The 21078-nt window shown below is 43.8% G+C and overlaps 1 protein-coding gene across 2 annotated transcripts in view; it reads left to right on the forward strand.

Annotated features, from left to right (window-relative positions):
- The window catches only part of SBNO2 (strawberry notch homolog 2), a 197775-nt gene that overhangs the window by 58188 nt on the left and 118509 nt on the right, over nucleotides 1–21078 (forward strand). For both annotated transcript variants that reach the window (XM_082264661.1, XM_082264662.1), the window contains exons 3-4: nucleotides 10408–10496; nucleotides 11181–11271. In XM_082264661.1, coding sequence (XP_082120787.1) covers nucleotides 10408–10496; nucleotides 11181–11271 — 180 coding nt within the window. The remainder of the gene's footprint in view (nucleotides 1–10407; nucleotides 10497–11180; nucleotides 11272–21078) is intronic.

Raw genomic sequence — 21078 nt, forward strand, 5'->3', positions numbered from 1 at the left:
GGATGATTTGTTGCAGGCTATTTACACTACAGAACTAATTCCAGGACCCCCCCCCCCTTAAGTTTTTGTGGTTCAGGAGAAATTGTAATGGGGTCTGCAATTAAAACAACCGGGTTCAATCTTTGCCTTTCATCAGTTCCTTCAACCTAGTTCTTGACCACTTCAGCTCCGAAAGGTTTTACCCCCTTAATGACCAGGCTATTTTTTGCAATACGGCACTGCGTTGATTTAACTAACAATTATGTGGTCGTGCGACGTTTTACCCAAATAAAATTGATGTCCTTTTTCCCACCACAAATAGAGCTTTCTTTTGGTGGTATTTGATCACCTCTGTGGTTTTTAAATGTTTTGCGGTATAAACAAAGACAATTTTGAAATAAAAAAAAAAAAAAAATTACTTTCTGCTGTAAAACATATCCAATAAATAAAAAAAAAAAAATCAGATTTCTTTATCAGTTTAAGCCAATTTGTATTCTGCTCCAAACCTGACACTTAGTGACACTTTTTGGGGACCAGTGACACCAATATAGTGATCAGTGCTAAAAATATGCACTATTGTATAAATGACACGGGCAGGAAAGGGGTTAACACTAGGGGCAATCAAAGAGTTAAGTGTGCTCCTAGGGAGTGCTTTTTAACTGTGTGGGGGAATAAACTGACTGCAGGAAGAGAGAGATCTGTGCTCCTGACTAGTAAGAACACAAGATCTCTCTTTCTCTTCCTGTCTGACAGAAGGGCGGTCTGCCTTGTTTACATAGGCAGCCTTTCTGTCATTCTCCGGAAGATCGCGGCTCCCGCTGTGGCCAATCACAGTGCGAGTGTGGCTCCGACGACGCGGAATGGGGGCCATTTTCCCGGTAGCTTCCTATTGTTTTGTATGGGCATCCATCTTTGTTTAGCCCTGGTACTATGCTCAGCAGTGTAACCTTGTTCAGGGGACTTCACTTCCTGTGCAGTCATTTCCTTCTGCTGAGCCGAGGTCACTTCCTGCCTTTCTCTCCATGCTGCTGAAAGATCAGGAGGACGGTTTGTCTGAGGAGGTACAGTACTCGGGGTCCCTGCAGACATATCCTTGAACTTATTGCTGTTAGTTTGGTTTAAAGGGGTTCCTGGCAGACCGCGGCGATCGGTGGCGGATACCACGATTGCCGCTCTTAAAGCGACAGTACATAGTTTTTTGAAAATTGCTGTATGGAGTTCCAAACTGTGAAATCAACCTCAGACCGACTCTGTGTGACTCCTGGACAGTCCGGATCGCAGTCGCTGGCCGTGATTTCAGCAGCCCTGGAAAGCCCGGCGACTAAAGTTGATTTAGTCATGAAAAAGGTTGATAGCCGAAAACGGCCGCTGCCTTCTCCTTCTATGGAGGTGTCTGATTCAGAGGCTGATGGGGTTGCCCCGGACACCCCCCTACCTGAGGGGGCACTGTCCTCGCAGTCAGATGGTGAAGAGGATCTGTCGTCTTCAGCTGCAGCGCGGGAATGTGTCTTATTGGAAAGTCCTGATTATTTCAGTGCGGGATACTTTAAAATTGGCTCATGCGCTTATGCCGGCAGGAACGCGGGTGACTTTTGGCTCTCAGAAGTCTCCAAAAGCTGACAGGGTTTTCCCTTGTCTCGACACCTTTCACAATATTGTGAATAACCAATGACTGCGCATTAAGCACGTGTTAGTGGTGCCTAAACACTTTAAACCCCGGTACAACTGTTGGATGGTGCCACCTAAAGTGGACCATCCTGTTTCCAGATTGAACAAATCTACCCTTGTGCCTGTGGAGGATTCCCCCGGTATTTACGGATCCAGTGGACAGGCGGGGGGAATCCCTTTCCTGCCATCTTTATGTGCTGGCGGGTTCCATTTTGAAACTGGTTTTTGTGTCTGTGTTATTGTCACAGACGATGACTGAATGGGTTTGGGGTTTGCGGGGGTCCTTCGACCCTGAGACTGTTCCTCCGGAACAGCTGGAACTGTTGAACCAGGTGATCCAGACTCTGGTGTTCCTGTGTGATGTGTCTATGGCTGCGGATCCCCTGGTGGCCAGGGTCTCGGTCATGGGCATTGTTTTAAGACGCATGGTTTGGTTGAAGAGCTGGTCGGCTGACCAAGCTTCTAAGAAAGCCTTAACTGATCTCCCTTTTCTGGGAGACCACTTGTTTGGCGACTCATTGGATGAGTTAATCAAGGGCCTGACTGGTGGGAAGAGTACTCTTCTTCCTCAATCCTCCAAGGATAAGACTCCCTGTACTAAGCAGGGTCCCTCCCTTTTCTGCTCATAAGCGGTTTTTTTTCGTGCCTCCGGGCGCAAGAAAAAGGTAAGCCGTTCTGAACTTCTGGAGGAACTAAGAAGCCCTGGGGCAAGCCCAAGGCCGGCCAATCAGGTGCTGCAGACAAGTTCTCTTCAGCATGAAGGGGCGCCCTCACCCGTCTCGGGGGTGGGGGGACATCTGCGCTTCTTTCAGGAACCCTGGACTTCCTTCATTCAGGACAATTGGGTTTGCAAACTGGTTTGCTCCGGGTACAAGATCGAATTCTGGTCCCGGCCAGGGCACAGGTTCTTTCAGTCAAATCTTCACTTGTCTCTGGAGCGTTTGAAGGATCTGCGGGAGGCTGTGTGAGATCTCCTGGCTCAAGGGGTGATTGCGCCGGTTCCCTCCGCAGGAACGCTGTCAAGGTTTCTATTTAAACCTGTTCACTGTGCCCAGGAAAGAGGGTAAAGTGCATCCAATCCTGGACCTCAAGGCTTTGAACCGCTTTGTGTGGGTGCAGAAGTTTCAAAGGGAGTCCATTCGGTCAGTGGTGGCATATTTGAATCGGGGATTTTCTGGCTTCCATCAATCTCACAGATGCGTATCTCCACGTCCCCATATTCGAGGGCCATCAGCGATTTCTACGCTTTGTGGTGGCAGAGGAGCACTTTCAATTTGTGGCGTTACCCTTTGGTCTCGCATCGGCTCCCAGAGTTTTTACCAAGGTCCTGGCCCCCGTGCTTGCCTTGTTACATTGGCGAGGTATCTCCATTGTAGGATATCTGGACAATCTCCTGTTGCGAGCAGTCTCCCATTCGGATCTGCTGGACAACGTTACTATCAACATTCAGACCCTTCAACAATTCCGGTGGACGATCAATGTCACCAAATCTGCCCTGACACCATCTGTGCGGATCACTTATCTGGGGCTGATCCTCGACTCTGCTCTGGCGAGGGTGTTTCTTCCCTTGGACAAGCTTCAGAAGTTGCAAAGGGCAGTCCGGTTGCTGATGGATGCCGATCAGTCCTCCTTGCAGGCTTGCACGAGGGCCCTGGGTCTGATGGTCTCGACCTTCAAAGCGGTCCCATTTGCTCAGACTCATACGAGACAGTTGCAGAAAGAGATTGTCAAAATGGAACAGAGATCCTTGGTCATTGGACCTGGAGATTCGATTGAGCAGTCTCACTAAGTCGGCTCTCTTGGCGGCTCCAGTCACCTGTCCTGTGCCATGGCATGTCTTTGCTGCTGGTGTTTTGGACGGTGGTCACCACGGACGCCAGCCTGTCAGGCTGAGGTGGAGTGCTGGGGAAGCGGCTCTCTGGTTCAGGTCCAGTCGGACAATGCCACGGCCGTGGCTTACATCAATCATCAAGGGGGCATCAGGAGTGCCAGGGCAGCCAGAGGTGGCCGAGATTCTAGTGTGTTCTCATTGTTCCTGCTCTCTCCGCAGTCCACATCCCGAGTGCGGAGAATTGGCAGGCAGATTACCTGCGTCATCAGGTGTTGGATCAGGGGGAGTGGTCACTGCATCCGGAGGTGTTTCATCTCCTGTGTGCCCGGTGGGGGATTCCGGAGGTGGATTTGTTTGCGTCCAATGTGGATGACCAGGTATTGCATAACACCAGTGGTTGCACGCTTTAACATCATTTCAGCCTAGAGCCCTTTTAAGGTCCTCAGAAACTTTCTCCCATACTCCCTTTGGACACGCTTACGCTATGCCCTGCACCCTATTCTGTGAGTAGCCCACAGGGGACTGCCATCACTTGTAGCTATGACAGAGAGCAAGCGAAAGGGAGTCAATGTGTTCTCTGCACTGGGGCAAGGACTGGCTCTCACATTGGTGTCCGCATCTGATTCTAGCTCTATTTCAGGCATGCAGAAAATGGCCTATTTGACTAAAGTAGAGTTCTCTGCATCTACTGTATGTCACATATTCTTGGACAGATTACAGCCTTAATACAGCCATCTTTGTCCAGGGCCCGAAAACATCACACCTCTTCTCCTAAATGAATAAACAGCAGCTCTCTACCTCATTGAATCCTGCAGAACTGTAGGGACTGGTGCACAGGTTAGAGTAGTTGCTGACTCTCTGATGCCAGTAAAAGTAGAAGAAAGGTGGGAACACGGTCTCGTCTTTAGCAATCAAAACTATATTGCATGGTAAAAGTCTGGTAAAGAAAGATGCTTATGCATTTCAGCTAGATAGCCTTACTCCATAGTGTCTTGCTGAAATGGGTAGATGTCTTTCTATACTGGATTTTTACCATGCAATTAATAAAGGATAGATTGTTGAAGGCAAGACTTTTTTTCTAGCTATTTTCTTCTTTTATTGATACATTATCTCCTACTCCCCTTTCTCAATTGGAGTTGTATCCCGATATGTCAGTCCTGCAGACACAGAAAGGAGTGAAGAGAATATTGAGGCAGTAATGCAGTTAGCTGTGGAAGTTTTTCCTCCCAGATTGTCACTTTGTTGAAAAGGGAGCTTCATGCAACATTCTTGCTAATGTTGAAAAGCTCATTGCCTCTGTCCAAAAAAATCCCTGGCATTGTGTAACCTGCCATGTACTTTAAAGAGCATCCTGTTCGACCTGTGACCCTACCTCACACTGACTCTGTTCAACTGCCTGCTTCTGGTTTTCCCTCACAGTCACATGTAATCCATGCTAGGTGGCGCTTCTCGATGTGTCTCTGGATAGCCATGTGCATGTGTGGGCACCTGGCCAATGTTGCTGTTGAGATATTGGACCATTCACCAAACTTTTTAGACCTACCTCGTACTGTATTGCAACTGGAAATCCTTTTTTGCCAGGTGTGAATAATGGAACTTAAGTCCCAGAGATTACTCTGTACCTCATATTCTGGCCTTCATACAATCAGGTCAAGACCAGAAATTTGCCCTAAATACTTTTAAAGGCCTGGTCTTGTCCTTACTCATCATTTTAAAAAGCCTCTGGCTTCTCTCTCCCATATACAAATTTTTCTTCAAGGAGCATCTCATATTAAGTCTCCCTTACAGCACCCTGTGCTTACTTGGGATCTCAACTTGGCTCTCTCTGCCCTGAAGAAGCTACCTTTTGAACCTATAAGGAATATTCCCTTGAATCAATGATCTCCAACTTTCGGCCCTTTACTTGACATTATCTGGCCCTTATTCCTCTCGCTTATAATAGACACTATTCATCCCACTGACACCAATAAGAGGCACACTTCCTGCCACTAGTACTAATGATGCGGTACTATTCCTCCCATTGACACCAATGCTTGGGCACTACTTCTCCCACCAATACCAATTATGGCACACCATTTTTTCTCCTATTGACCATGAGTGCTATGTACTTGTTTTACTCCCACTGACCACCAAGGGTGTGGCGTTACTTACATTGACTCTGGGCATTTTCTACTCCCAGCGGCCACAGTCCAGCCCCCATAATGTCTGAAGGACTGTAAACTGGCCCTTTGTATAGAAAGTTTGGAGACCCCCTTCACCTAGAGCAGGGGTGTCAAACTCAACTTTATAGAGGGTCGCATCAGCATTATAATTGCCCTCAAAGGGCCGGTTGTATCTATAATACTAGATGTCCAGAGTGTCCCCCCCACACACACACATCAGATGTCAAGTGTCCCCCCCCACCCTCCCTCCCTTACATCAAAGTGCACCCTCTTACCTTGGGTTGCTGCAGGGAAGAAGCTGGGGTAGGAGTTGGGAAGCAGAAAGTGCAGGGTCTGGAGGAGACCCAAAAGAGGGCTGGAGCTCTACTGCAGCTCTAGGAGAGGTGCGAAGGACCACGTGAAATGGCCTGGAGGGCCGAATTCGGCCCGTGGGCCTTATGTTTGATATGTGTGCCCTAGAGGATCTCTAAAGTAAAGCACCTTTTTTGTTTGCTATTATGTCTCCTAGATGTGGTTCTGAACTGTCTGCCCTTTCCTGTAATTTGACCTGCATTACACCTCAACAAGGACATTGCCCTGCTATTCCTCTGCCTTGCTCCTAAGCATTCAAAGGAAATCTCTCTAAATTGCCTGGACATAGTCAGAACCATTAGGAAAAACCTCAAGGCTACTGTTCCAATTAGATGGATGGATTCCCTGTTAATTCTGTTCTCTGAACCTAGCAAGGGACACCCTGATTCAAAACCTACCATTCTACAATACAAAATCTGATTGCAAGTTCTTTCTTTCTGAAAGCGAAATCTCCTCCTTTTTTACATGCCCATTCCATCAGAGTGGTGGGAGTTTCCCGGGCATTTTGACACCAAGCCTCTATAGCCCAGTTGTGTAAGGCCACCACCTGGTCTTCTAGTCATACATTTTTAGTTTTACTAAGTGGACATCTTTTGCTCATGCAGACTCTGGCTGAAAGGTTTTTGCAGTGATTCTTTGAGGTTGGGTCTTCTGACCCTTGTTTTTGGGCCTATTGGAAAATATTTTGCCCACCCTTCCTATTCATTGCTTGGCATAGTCCCAAGGTGCATAAATATTCTGCTTATGTCTTTATGAAAAAGGTATAAGGAATTTTGACTTGCCTGTAAGCTCTACACTTTGGAATACAGTACAGGACATGGGCCCCCACAGGTCTCCAGGAATGCAGACCTACCATTTGCGGGTTCTGGAAAGCTTTAAAGTCAAATAGACTGCAAAGCTGGGGCACTTCAAAAAGAGCCAAGGATGCCAGCATCCCTGCCATGACCGCTTTCTTTGCTAGCAACCTGCATGGCAAGAAATGTAGATATCTGGATGGAATGTGTTTCAGCTCAGCGCCAGCTTACTTGTCAGTAAAGCAGCTAGCTGCTTACCTAGGTGTTGCTGATGTGGAATCTGTAAAAGCTTCTTTTGGGACAGCTGCAATATTGAATTCTGTTAGGCAAGCTTTTTGTCTGTATCTTATATGTGGTTAACCCTTGTGTGACTGATACTTTTAAACATCCCTCCTGGTGTGTTTTGTTCCCACACAGCTGCTACTTGATCCCCAGGTGTTATGCCAATTATCATGGAGAGGGCGCTGGTCCTGTCATACTTGCGCCAGATTTATTTGTGTTTTTTAGTGCTCCTTAAACAGGCGAAGTCCGAGGCCATATTGAGCAAGGGATATAAAGCTGGCAGGGGCGGACAGTGGGTGTTAACAATAATGTATTCACAAGTAACAAGAAAAATCGTAATTGGATGCAGTGGGCCGGGGTGGACTATCATTTTCAGTAGAAGTCATTCAAAACAGTAGCATATATAAGAGGATGTATAAAAAGAATGGTAAAAGAACTAATATTGCATACGTGCATGCCATTTTATCCCAGGGGTCCTGAGCAGCGCTCAGGGATTCACAGGGGCCACAACAATAGATTTTTCCAAATTACCTGTGGGGCCATATTAAAGCAATTGGCCCACAGGCCGGACTTTGGACATACCTGGTCTAGGGGTTCGGCAAAAAGCAGTTTGTTAGACTGGTCGCTACAGGCTCTTCTTTCCTGCACTCCAGCGTCTAAGGTCCTCTGACCTCAATAAGACCACTGCAGGGACCATAGCCCTTTAATGGATGTGAGGATGATGGCAGACAGTCCACTGATTGAGCAGAGGGGAAGTGCCCTTTTCCCCTTAACAGAAACAAGGAATGGGGGAATCCCCATTTCAAGGAAGGATTTTTTGTTTTCCCAGAGTTCACCTTTAAAGCGGTAGTAAATCCTTTTTATTTATTTATTTATTTATTTATTTTCAAACTGGCAAGGCAATGTCATAATGTGCTAGTATGCATTGCATACTGCACATTATGTAAAACTTACCTTAGAACGAAGCCCTCCAGCGGCACACTGTCACAGCTGAAGGCGCTTCCATCTTCTCCCGCACTTCCTTCCGGCTGTGTAAGTGGCGGGAGTCGCGATGACGTCACTTCCGCGCATGCGCGCCGGAGCCGCCATTTGTGGCCCAGAACTCTGAAGGAATGGCACGGGTATGTCGTTCCTTCAGAGAGCATGCGCAGGTGACGTCAACAGCTCCATCTACAGTAAATATGTTTAGGAGAAATGTAACCACTTCGGACCGTCCACCGTGTATTTAAGTCGGTGCTTTGACGTTAAATAACAATCTTATGGCAGCAGATAGCTGCCATAACCCCAGTATTTTTCTACACGGCCGGTGGTCCTCATTCACATAAAAGTAGTCCCAGCAGCGGATTCGCTGCGGGATCACTTTTATGGGTAGCGGGAGAGGTGCCCGCCCCACTCCCGCCGCTTCCCAGTTGTTTTCCCCACTTACCGTAGCCGTCGGTAACGAGGAAATGAATCCGGTTCTTTTAGGTCCAAGGCAGGAAGTCGAGTGAGGGCAAGATGGCCCCCACTTGACTCTATGGCTTTGGAGGACCAGAGAGATGTCATTCGTTTCTTCCCAACAGCCTTAAAGGGCCTTTTTTTTTTTTGCTTTCAGGCGTAGATGTGAGATCTGAGGTCTTTTTGACCCCAGATCTCACATTAAAGAGGACCTGTCCTGCTTATTTCTACTACAAGGGATTTTACATTCCTTGTAATAGGAATAAAAGTGATAAAAAAAAAATGTTTTAAAAGGACAGTGTAAGAAAAAAAAATTTAAAGCGACCTGTCCCTCCGTGCTCCCGCACAGAAGCGAACACATACGCAAGTCGCGCCTGCATATGTAAACGGTGTTCAAACCACACATGTGAGGTATCGCCGCAAATGTTAGAGCGAGAGCAATAATTCTAGTCTTAGACCTCCTTTGTAACTCTAAAATTTTAACTTGTAGAAATTTTTAAAGCATTGCCTATGGAGATTTTTAAGTACCAATGTTTGTCGCTATTTCACGAGCGTGTGCAATTGTCAAGCATGACATGTTAGGTATTATTGTACTCTGTGTAACATTCTCTTTCACATTATAGAAAAAAATTTGGCTAACTTTTCTTATTTTTTTATTCAAAAAAGCGTATTTTTTCTAAAACAAATTGCGTTTATAAGACCGCTGCGCAAATACGTTTGCAACAATCTAAATTTTTTTCTCTAGGGTCTCTGCTAAAAGAAAATATATATATACTCCCACTTTAGCATCCTGTACACAGTGAGTGTACGGTAAATAAGGCTAGCCTAGGTTAGGGGCACTGGAATAGGACTGGCTGAACATTTCTAAAATGTTTAGCCTTTCTCCTATTAAAGTGGAACTATAGGCAAAACTTTTTTTTTTTTCATTTTTGGATAGAGTAAGGGAGAGTTCTAACCCCTGACAGTATTTTTTCTGCCATCTGTGTCCTAGTGCAGAGATTTTCCTTCACTTCCTGTCTCATAGCCAGACCAGAAGTGAGAAAATCCTGCAAATGAAGTGAATTCCTTGGGGCCCCCCAGGTTACCAGACCTAGTATCCCCATTGGTAAATTTTTCCCTCTATTACTTTTCTGGGGACAACCAAAAATTTGAGTTTTTCTTTTCACTTTCAAAAATAATGGTAAACCGGACAAATAGAGAGGGTGCATCTCCCTAACAGGGGCACAGACAGCAATAAAAACTGACAGGTGTTCTAACCCATCCCCCATGTCCAAAATTTAAAAAAAAAAAAAGTTTTTGCCTTTATTTTTTTAATTACGGGTACTTATACAGTGCCGTCAATTTACGCAGCACTTAACATATATATTGTACATTTACACCAGTTAAGTTATACTTTAAGTAAAAGTTTATATGTGAAGAACTTCTTGTTCAGTGACAAGTCAACCTGCAATGTACCTGGAAAAGAAAATGAATGTTTTATTACTATTAAAAAAAAGGTGTTTTATACTAAATATTTATTATAACAGAATATCAATCTTTTGAATCTAATGGACATCAATTAGCAAAAAGATACAGAAGCAAACATGGACTGTTTTCAGGCAGCGTGAGCAGTTTATATATGATAAAAATAATGTTTGGCAATACCTTAGGGCGGGGTGAAGAGGACTACTGTCATCAATCTAGAACCTGTGATACCTTTTATAATCTTCTGTTGTGTAATGCCGGATAATGCACCTATGATTTTTCTTTTTTGCTTCTGTTTTCAGCATGTGATAATTATTTTTAAGATTATTAAGTTAATTTTAAAGTTTAGTAAAGGTAAATGTATGTTCTGTTTAGAAAGCACATTATTTAGTTGGAGGGGTTATGATTGCTTTCTTATGCACTTTTGCTGTGATTTCAGGCCCCGGCGCTGGCTGGTACCCAGTGGAAACATTACCCATATTCACCTGCTCATTGCTTGCCCCATGCTCCTCTCACCAGCTCAGATTCGTAAGTTCCCTGTCTCCCCTTCACCTTTCTGCTTGCTTTAGCTGGCACAGTAGAGCGTTCTCATTTCTTTCAGTTTTTTTGCCTTACTTTTGCTTGCATCTGTCAAATGTCAATGTTAAATGTTATGCTATACTGTTTTTTGTTCAGCTATTTGTTAGGTTATAGCCCATTTTGCACTCCAAATTATTTCCTTTTACTCTTTTGGGGAAATTCCTCCCGTGTTTAAAATACACTGTTTTTTTTTTTTTTTTTCACATCAAAACAAATTATTTTCGGTTTTCTTCTTATTAGTGATTAACCCCTGTACAATCCACTATTGAGGAGTCCTCAGGAAATCTTTGCCATTTGACACCTGCATGCGCTTTAACATCTGGTTCCTCCTGTTTAGTACTTGGAGAACTTTTAGGCATCCTGTAAAGTAGGTGATGACTTCTTTGCAGCAGATTCTTCCTCAAATCCTGTAACACCTTCCAAGTGTGCTCTTATGCTATGCATCAGGTTTCTGTTGCTTTAATAACACATAGTCCTTGTTGCTGATCATCCACAATTCAGCAACAATGTCGCCTTTCGAACACGCTGTCCTGCATTGTTTCTTTCTATGTTCTTGTTTGTTACAGAAAAAAAAAGGAATTGCTCTTTACGTGCTCTTTCTTTTTTCATGGTATATTTCTGTTTTCCTCACAGATTACAGTTTAATGGCCCAACCGAATATTATAGTCGGAATTTCCCAACTCCATTCTCCAGCTGCTTTACAGAGAGCCAAACGTACATTCAGGTAGTGTCTTTCTCAAGGCCATTTTTGTACAGACAATACTATTACCATCATCAAGAATATTTATGTTCTATCATCATGTGGTATAGGCCCGGTCTTATTTATGTAACCTTATTTTGATGTTAACTGCTTTTTAAATACCCTTTTCTATGTTTTTTTTTCTCTCAATCTTTTGCTGTCATATCCCAGGCATACAGTTTTTAATGATATTTCTCTTACATTCATTGACAGACACAGCGCCTTCTTATTCTTGACCATTGAGTTATATTTCCACCCTCTCTCTGCCATAAGCAGCTCAGTTTTTTTTCTGCCTAGTGAGGAGTAAGGCTCCATCTACACGGGACGTTAGAAAAAACGTGCTGCAAAGCTAGTTCTGACGCCGGGAAAAAGCTGCTGTTAAACGTGCTTTAAGTAGCTTTTTCCATTTGCGTTATTGCTCGTTTGGTCACCTTGCTTTTAGCAGCGTTTTTTCTGCCTCCATTCAAAATCAATGGTTCCCTATGGGAGCCTATTGATTTGAATGGAAGTTGCACCACAAGTCGGATCAGGATGATCCGACTTGCGGAGCGACTTGCGCTGTGAGAATCTTGAGGGGGAACTCCACGCCAAAAATGGGAAAAAAACTGTGTGGGGGTCCCCCCAGGTTCCAAACCAGGCCCTTCGGGTCTGGTATGGAATTTGAGGGTAGCCCCACGCCAAAAAAACCGCGTGGGGTCCCCCCCAAAATCCATACCAGACCCTTATCCGAGCATGCAGACCGGTAGGGCAGGAAGGGGAAGGGGACGAGCGAGTGGCCCCACCCCCCCCGGACCATACCAGGCCACATGCCCTCAACATGGGGGGGGGTGTTGGTGCTTTGGGGCAGGGGGAGCTCTGCACGGTGGTTGTGGGGGGCGTGGAGTTTCCCCTCAAGATTCTCACAGTGCAAGTCGGATCATCTTCCATTCAAATCAATAGGCTCCCATAGGGAACCATTGATTTTGAATGGAAGAAAAAAAACTTATAACGTGGCTGAACGTACATTCATCACGTTTGGTCACGTTCGGGCGCGTTTCTGCATTTGAAACGCCGGGGAAACACACATTCGAACGCAAATAATTGCGTTCCAAAAAACGTCCCTGAACTCCACTGCCTGCAAATGACTGTAAACGACCCTGTGTACATGGATAGATAAGATAAAATGTACATGGGTTCAGGGGCTTCTGAAAAAAACGCCCAACTGCTCCTAAACAGCCATTTACAACGTCCCGTGTACATGGAGCCTAAGGACCTAGCTCCCTGCTGAGTCCTGAAGTTCCATTTCTTTTTGTTTTTTTCTATTTTACTAGATATATTTTCCTGCAGAGATCATCTATCAACAGCCAGGCTGGGCGACGGACTGCATAATTTAGATCCAGGAGGTCACCCTAGTCTGGCCAGTGAGCGTTTTCGCAGACCGTTAGCTCTGCGCTTGGTAGGCCGCGATGATACCCCGCAGACCGGGTCGGCCAGCAAGTTACACATCTCACAGGGACACATATGACTGGATGCCTTTAGTCCGTGTCACAGTGTTACAGCTGGCCGACAGAATGTGTGTGGTTGCTCCTAGTGACTGCCTGGTCCCCCGGCAGTGTGCTTGGGTGGTTGTGGGTGGCAGTCCAGAGCTGGGGATCTCCCTATGCCCGCCTGCGGGTGGGAGCGCACCACTCATTTTGGCTGGCTAAAAATTTAGGCTGGGCTTTGTGGCCTACTGGACAGGCTCTTTGGCTGATGCTGGATGGGCACTGTGTCCTATAGTCCTTGTTTCGGCTTGGTTTTCCGGACGGTGAGGGAAGGGGTTGTTCTCGACTCCCTGTAGATTGGCCCTGCCTTTGTTTACAAGGTGGCATGTCACCATTGTAATGGTTTCGTGAGGCCTAAGATCCCCAGTATGGGCCATGTACGGTGTCAGTTCATAGATAGCCACTTCTACTTGCTGCCTGGCCAGTTCCAGCTCTTCAGCTCAGAGGGGGGTAAGTGCTTCTGGACAAATGAGTCAGTGATGCTCGCGGATAAGTCCTATTTAGCATTGAAGTTGATTCCACACACTTTTGTGGTAGTTGCTTGCCTTGCTGGTTTTTGAACCATGGAACCCCGCTGTTTCCAACATGTAGGTCTGCTTATTGCTTGTGTCTGGCTGCGGTATAGCGTTTCCTTCTCTTTCACTTGAGCATTTCCCCCCCCTCAATTCCCATTTTCCTTTATGTGCCTGGTGTTGAAACTGTTGTACTAGGGTTTTTTTTTTTTTTTGTGTCTGAGCTGGCACAAGTTCCAAGGGTTCCTCTGTTCTGTTCACGGTCCCTACTGAGGGACCAGAGGCCAAGCTGTGGGTCGTGCTGGAATCCATCCATGTCTTCTTGAATGTTTTTTTCCCTGCAACCGTAGATGTCCAGGAGTTCATCTAAAAGTTCCCATGGACGAGGGACGTGTGCGTGTGTTTCCTGCGCTCTGCAGTTGGGGGTGCATCCCATCTATTGTGGCATTTTTCCTTGATCTGCTTTGTCGCACCCTGGTGTTTTTCTGAGGTGCTGGCTCCAGTTCTGGTGTTGGCTGAGGCAACTGGAATTGCTGTGACTGGTTTCTTGGGCGAGCGCTCTTCTAGGTCGCGGTGACTGATAACGTAGGGTACCATTCCCGTCAGTAGGCTATCCATAAAAATTAGGAACAATGGTCTGGCTATCACCTGGCTGATTTCTATAAGGACCCTCGGATGTAAGCCATCTGGTCCCGGTGAGTTATTTGGCCTCATGCACACAGGGCATTTAAAAAAACGAGCTGCAAAGCCAGTTCTGACGCCAGGAAAAAGCAGCTGTGAAAACACACTTTTAGAAGCATTTTACATTGGCGTTAATGTGCGTTTAGCAGCCTTTCTCTGCCCTCTTCTATTTTCCACTCTCAAATCCAACTACTACAGCTTAAAAATGCTTGACGTGGCTTAAGGCTGTATACAGCGTTAACACGCGTTTAGGCGTGTCAGGCATTTTTACAGCCTAACGCTGCTGCTCCAGAACACGCTGGCCCTGTTTTTCTTTTTTTTTTTACATCTTGAAAATGCCTATGCCACTTACAGCTCCTAAAAGCCTGTGTGTGTGCTTGAGGCCATAGAATAACATGGAGGGGCGTTTACAAGCTGCAAAAAAAAAAAAAAAGTCTGACACTCCTAAAAGCAGCTGTAAAAACGCCCTGTGTGCATGAGGCCTTAGTGTTAAGTTTTTCAAGTCTAGTTCTGAGTCTTTCTTCTGTTACCCATGAGGGTGCTTCCTGTGACGTGTTAATAACTTTTACATCACAAGCTGGGTTACTGTAGCATCCCATTTCTCTTGTGAAGACTTAGGAGAAGAATTTATTTAGCAACTTCACCTCCTCTTTGTCCTTTGTAGCCAGATTCCCTTTATAGGGGCAATATGTCCTGGCCTCACTTTCCTACTATTTATATACTTAAATAATTTTTTTTTTTTTTTTTTTTTTTTTTTTTACTCTATTCCGCTATGTGCCTTTCATGTTTTATTTTAGCTGCCTTGATTGCGCTCTTTCATATATTACATGACATTATCATATTGCATTCTTTGTACTGTTGGAATGAGGCCAATGTTCCCTCAGCCTTGTGTTTTTTGAAGGTATTTTCTTTATTTTTTATATGCATTTTTACGTTGGAGTTTAGCCGCCCAGGGTTTATTTTAGCTCTTTTAAACGTATTCCCAGTTGGAATGCAATGCCCAGTCCCTTTACTTAGTAGGTTCTTAAAGCACTCCAATTTTTCTTCAGTGTTCCTATGATTCTATCCCATTTTATATAGACTAGCAAAGAGCGCAGTTTAGGGAAGTTTGCTCTTTTGAATCTCAGTGTCTTTGTATTACCCTTGTGTTTCCTATTTCTATGAATTATACTAAAACGAATTGACCTGTTTTCACGGTTTCCTAAGTTGCTCCCTATTTCTTCATCCATGATCAGGTTTGTATTAGTAATCAGTAGGTCTAGTACCGCATTGTTTCTTGTCGGTGCGCTCACCATCTGACCCATGAAATTGTCCTACAAAACATTTAGGAAATGGTAAGCCTTAGATGAATGCGCGGTTCCTTCTGCCCAGTTTATATCTGGATAATTAAAGTCCCCCATTCTAATGACATTTCCCATCCTTGCTGCCATTACAAGCTGTGATAGGAGGTCAGCCTCCCCCTCCTCCCTCTGGTTAGGGGGGCCTCTAGCATACGCCCAATATTCCTTTTATATTATATTGTGGCTATGACGTGTATGCCTTTGTATTCGGTCTGTGCTCTGCATGCCTTTGTATTCGGTCTGTGTGGTTAATGTGTCCTTGTCAACTGCGACCTGCCGGTTGGTTGGATGTTTCCTTTGTTCTCCTTGGGCTCTGTGCCTGGGCCTTCTCTGCTACGTTTTTCTTTTGGACGCCTGTTCAGGCATTCATTACTAAGGGCGGGGTTCTCCCTTGCTCGTTGCGGCACTCTCCATTAGGGCACTAGTGCCCTTGGTGCTTTCTGGCATCTGTGTCTCAGGATTGCAAGGCAGCTGCCTGATCTGTGCATTCTCTTACTAATATTTCTCTGATGTGTTGCATCTTCAGGGGTTTTCCTTAAGTGTAAAGTTTTTTCAGACGGCTGTTTACGATTCCTTGTTTGCCCCTTAGGGGTCGTTTTGGGAGCTTGGCATGTTTGCCAGGTTGCAAAAATAACTTTTTGGTTTGCCCAACCCTCATTGTGGCACTGCTTTGGGACATCTCAATGGTCAAGAATAAGAAGGAGCTGTATCCGTCAATGAACGTAAGAGAAAATGGGATTTTTGTTACCATAAACTCCCTTTCTCTGAGTTAATTGACTGGCACAGCAACCATCCCTCTGTTGCTTTTTTTCTACTTGTACTGCTTTGTTTCAAAACTGAGCTGCTTATAGCAGAGAGGAGGTTGACTATCAAATGGGGTGCCCATAGGCGGTGCTGAGTGCTTTTTCTCTGCCTAGTGTCCAACTCCTGTAGGTGGCAATATAAGCAATGGTCAAGAATAAGAAAGAGTTGTGTCCGTCAATGAACTCGGGGAAAAATATTTAATGATGAGTAACAGAAATCCCCTTTTTTTTGCTGTTCAGACGCTAATATATCTTGCCACTGCTTTGACCTATTGCAGTCTTAGACGTGTTTTCATTTGAGGTTACCTAAGCAATTTGACTCAGTGCACTCTAAATTAAATTGTGTGTGAAACCAAACATGTCTTATCTAATTTTGAATAGAAAGAGTAAAGGTTTGAACTCCTGTTGGTTTTTACTGCTGTCCAAGGCTCCATTAAAGAGCCCTGTTTCTTTGTTACCATTGAAGGTTTTATAAAATACTATAGAAATCCTGGCAAGCTAGAACAAATAGCCCATCACAATAAGCATTTTATTCACTCCAGAGTCTATTGCAAGAATTCAAGGATCTGTCCAATTCTTGATAAAGTTGAGTTGTGTATGGCCTCCTAGCCACCCCTCACTACCATATTTATTGGGTTAATAAACTAAACCAATACAGCAATGGACATTTTTGCAGAGAGAAATGTGGTGACTGCAGTTGCTATCCTTTCTGAAAATGCTAATTGTTTGGCTGTCATGCAGAGCTAATAGCTTTTTTAGTTTGTGACTCACTGATCTGGAACGCTCATAACAAAATGACTTCACTTGCTGCCTGTTTAATTACGGTTTATTTTACAAAAATTGTATTGTAGACAGGGAAAACCAAACAACTAGTATTTTCACAAGGAGGTCAGCAATGTTGGCCTCACTTTTTTGTTTACAACAGGTTTCCTTTAAATTATTATTACATTATGGAAACAGTTGATATTTTTGTAAAACTATTTGCAGTAATTCCTTGAAAATGCCTAGTCTGCCAACTTTATATAGTATAGCTGTCCATCTTGTTTAAATCCTTACAATTTATATATTCCTTTGAGGGGGGTATATATATATATATTACTGTGTAGTATGTATGTGTGTGCGTATGTATATATGTGTGTGTATAATAATAAATATATATACACATGCTCTAAAAAATTAAAGGAACACTTTGAAAATACTTTGGATCTCAATGGGGAAAAATATCATGCTGGATGGTCTTTACTGATATGGACTGGGTAATGTATTAGGAACGAAAGAATGCCACATTGTTTGATGGAAATGAAAATTCTGTTATAGCAGCTCACATTACTGGACAAACATACCAAATTGTTTTACACTAAGGGCTCTTGTTTATAAAAAGGATCTTGCTGGTAAAAAAAAATCTTGTCTGTAACTTCATGTAAAGTTTGCACTAACATTTACATGTGTACAGTGCAAAGGAGAATGGAGATGGCTTCCAAAGTTGGCACAAACAGGTACATGTAACCAGTGTTAAATATGATTCATACACTAAGTCCCCGTTCACACTGGGGCGACCTGTGAGGTGACCTGGTCGCCTCACAGGTCGCCGTAGGTCGCCTTCCATAGGGAAGCTGCGGACCCGTTCTAATAGGAGCGACACAAGTCGCTCCGACTTAGAATAAGGGTCCGGAGCTTCTTTGGGGCGACCCGGAGCGACCGTCATAGACATCAATGTTAAGTCTGTGCCGGCCGCTCCGAGGTCGCGGCGCGCTGCTCGAACCGTGACCTCGGAGGTCGCCCTGGGAAGTCGGATCGCCCCAGTGTGAACGGGGCCTTAACTGCTGATGCAGATTTTTTTTTATTCTGATTAGTCCAGGTGCAGATTACGGAGCTGTGCGCAGGTGTCCACATGGGCCCCTTAATATTACATGCAGCTGCATTCAGATCTCTTAAGAAATGTACGCATTATACAATAGGAGGGAAATGTTTGTTGCTTTCTTACTCAAACTTTGTAGAACAGGTAATGGCCAGCACTGCTCTTATTTCTCCCTTTCACTTCATTCTCTCTTCAACTAATTCACTGTTTATTTTTTCAAAATCTTTTTCTTTTTCAAGAAGTCACCAGTTATAATTCCATGAAGTGTCTGAATCAGCTTTAGAAACTCTTTCAGCGTTTTCTTGTTGCAATGGTTTTAAGGTCTTTTGTAACTTTCCATTGCTTTTGTTTTTTTAAATATATGACCATTTCAGAGTTAATCCTTGTAAAGTTTTTTTTTTTCTTTTTTCGTGCTGATCTTTCTTTGTGTAGCAGGCTTCCAGTCTGTATTATGAGGTTAAGCACCCTTGCTTTGTCACTTTATTCATCACCATTTCCTTCTCTGTGTCCCCACTGCTTCGCTTCTTCCTCCTAGCTCTTGACCCTCCCCTCTGTCTGGCTGCAGATCTGTGGTGACCTGTGCTGAACGTTGCGTAATGTGCAGTGATATTTCCAGTAATGTATGTGTGATCAGACTAAACTGCAACAGGGAGAGGCATTATCTTCTGCAACCTACACGCACATAGCCCTTCTAATTGTGCTTCAGTATACAATGCTAAAGTGAAGGCAAAATCTTCCTAACTTTCCAGATTTGTCAATTTGGAAAATCCCCAGGGAAGGTCATTGTATTGTGTACGACAGGAACTGTCCTAACTTCCCAAACCTTCTTAAATGTTTATTACACCTGTGGACATGCACCTGTTACTGAGTGTTAAATCATATCTAACAACTGCCAAAATTTAGTGCTGTAACTGCGCTTTTCTAAATTCTGCCACATGCATCAGATAACTGAACAAGGGAAAATAGCTGTCATGTATAATAAAGCCTGTAACAAGTCTTGTTGACCTGTATCTGTTGCCTGCAGCTATAACTTTAGCTGTCATTTTTATAGGAATTCCAAAGGGAGAATTTAATTGGCTGCTATAACTAGCATAGACAGGTTTTAACTTCCACAAGGCCTAATACTAAAAGATTAAAGCAAATATGTCAGAAGATAAATATAAAGGTTGCCAATTGGGACCAACTCTCAAAAATGCTAGTTATTTGACTGGTATGTTGACCCAGTGACTTCAGCACTTTTAAGCCGGCCATAGATGGTGCGATTTTTCTTTCCTGCAACCTGTAAAAAATGCTTGATTCCCCCATCAACACAATCAGTGTTGATAGGGTAATCCCTCCAGCAGAGATATTGTATTTTCCTTTGGGAGAACACACAGTGATTATTGCTAGCAGCTATAGTCGCTGGCAATAATTGTATGAAAAATCCAACAGGCTGGTTATACCTAAGTTGATCGATCAACTCGGGTGCAATCAGCTTGCTAATACATGGTTTGAATCCCGAACCATCTATGGCTGGCTTTAGTCTTTTACTCTAAAACTTGCAGATTGGAAAATTAAGAAAAAAATTAAAATTCAATACCTGCATTCATGTTATAGGTCACTGACTCTCTGTATTGAATCTGTTGGATCAGCATGACAGCCACGCAGTTAGCATTTTCAGATAGAAAATGTCTGCAATGTTTCTTTCATGAGAAGTTTTTTAAACAATAAATTATTTGACTATATGTTGTGGTTTACTGTAGGTGTACTAACTTTTAGCATGAGATTGCATGATTCCTTAAAGGACAAGTTTAGGATTGTCCTCCCTAGCCCCCTAATCTACTGTAAATTGAGCCAGCCCCCACTCCCCTGCAGGTGCTTATTTGTCTTCTCTAACAGCGGCATCCTCCAGAACGGTCTACAGCATGCTTGGTATAAGTCTAGTGTCAAGCTTCATGAATAATAATGTTCCATAGATTTAAATGGGTGCATTGTTTCTGCAGCATAGTTATGTGCAATTTAAGTCTAGTGTACATGCGGGGGCAAAGGAAATTTTTGCTCCAGCGCTTAAGGGGTTGTTATGCGACTTGGTCTTATAGAAACCCGACTCAGCTGATTTGGTCGTCTTTCCGGCTGTGCGGCCACTCCCAACAGGTCAGGGGAACCCAGATAAAACTCTTAAAAAGAAAAAAATACAGAGGGAGCACCAGCGTAACGCATTACCTTTGTAACAATTTATTTTGATAAAACCATATACATCATACTCGCAAAGGAGATGAAATGACAGGCGAAAATAAAATTGGAAGTCCACCGGAAGTCTCCACTGAGCATAATCCGCTGATGCAAACCGTAGTGGGATGTATACCTCCAAATGTAGCTTGCGCTCCTCCAAGCTCATTTCCTCTCCTTTGTGAGTATGATGTATGTTTTTATCAAAATAAATTGTTACAAAGGTAATGCGCTAGACTGATGCGCCCTCTGTATTTTTTTTAGAGTACATGCGGCGGCATCACGACAGGCCACCATTGTTACAAAAGTTAAATAAGCACCTCTGTAAAATATATATAAAATCCTGCAAGCTACTTACTGTACTCAAACAAAAAAACTAGCTGAGTTGCTGGCACTGATCACAATCCCATTTATGTGCTAAAAAACCGAAAAACAATCACAATAATGCTGCGCTATAGTGCTCAATTTTAAAAAAATTCAAATATCATAAAAAGTGAATATTTAATATACTGATAGAATATTATTACATATTTGCATGTGTCAAATGTCACAATAAGCAAAAACTATAAATCACAGATATTTCCTTTATGCAAAATTTTTATTATATATATATAAGATGAGTGCGATCCAAAAAAACATATAAATGTCCATGCAAACAAAATAGTGCATCCTTTTCCAAATAAAGATCCACAAACGGTGCTTTTTAAACACTCCACTCCTTTCCTGTGCTTGAATGACCAAAAACATGTCACCACAAAGTGCTCCCCCCACCAGAAATAATCTCACCTGGGGGTAGTGTGACCACCACAACCAAGTAGGGTCAGAAACAGCCTCTCACGGGCTACAGCCAGCTCTCCAAACCTCCTC

Source organism: Pelophylax lessonae (assembly GCF_965119305.1).
Source record: "Pelophylax lessonae genome assembly, chromosome: 1".
Classification (NCBI taxonomy): domain Eukaryota; kingdom Metazoa; phylum Chordata; class Amphibia; order Anura; family Ranidae; genus Pelophylax; species Pelophylax lessonae.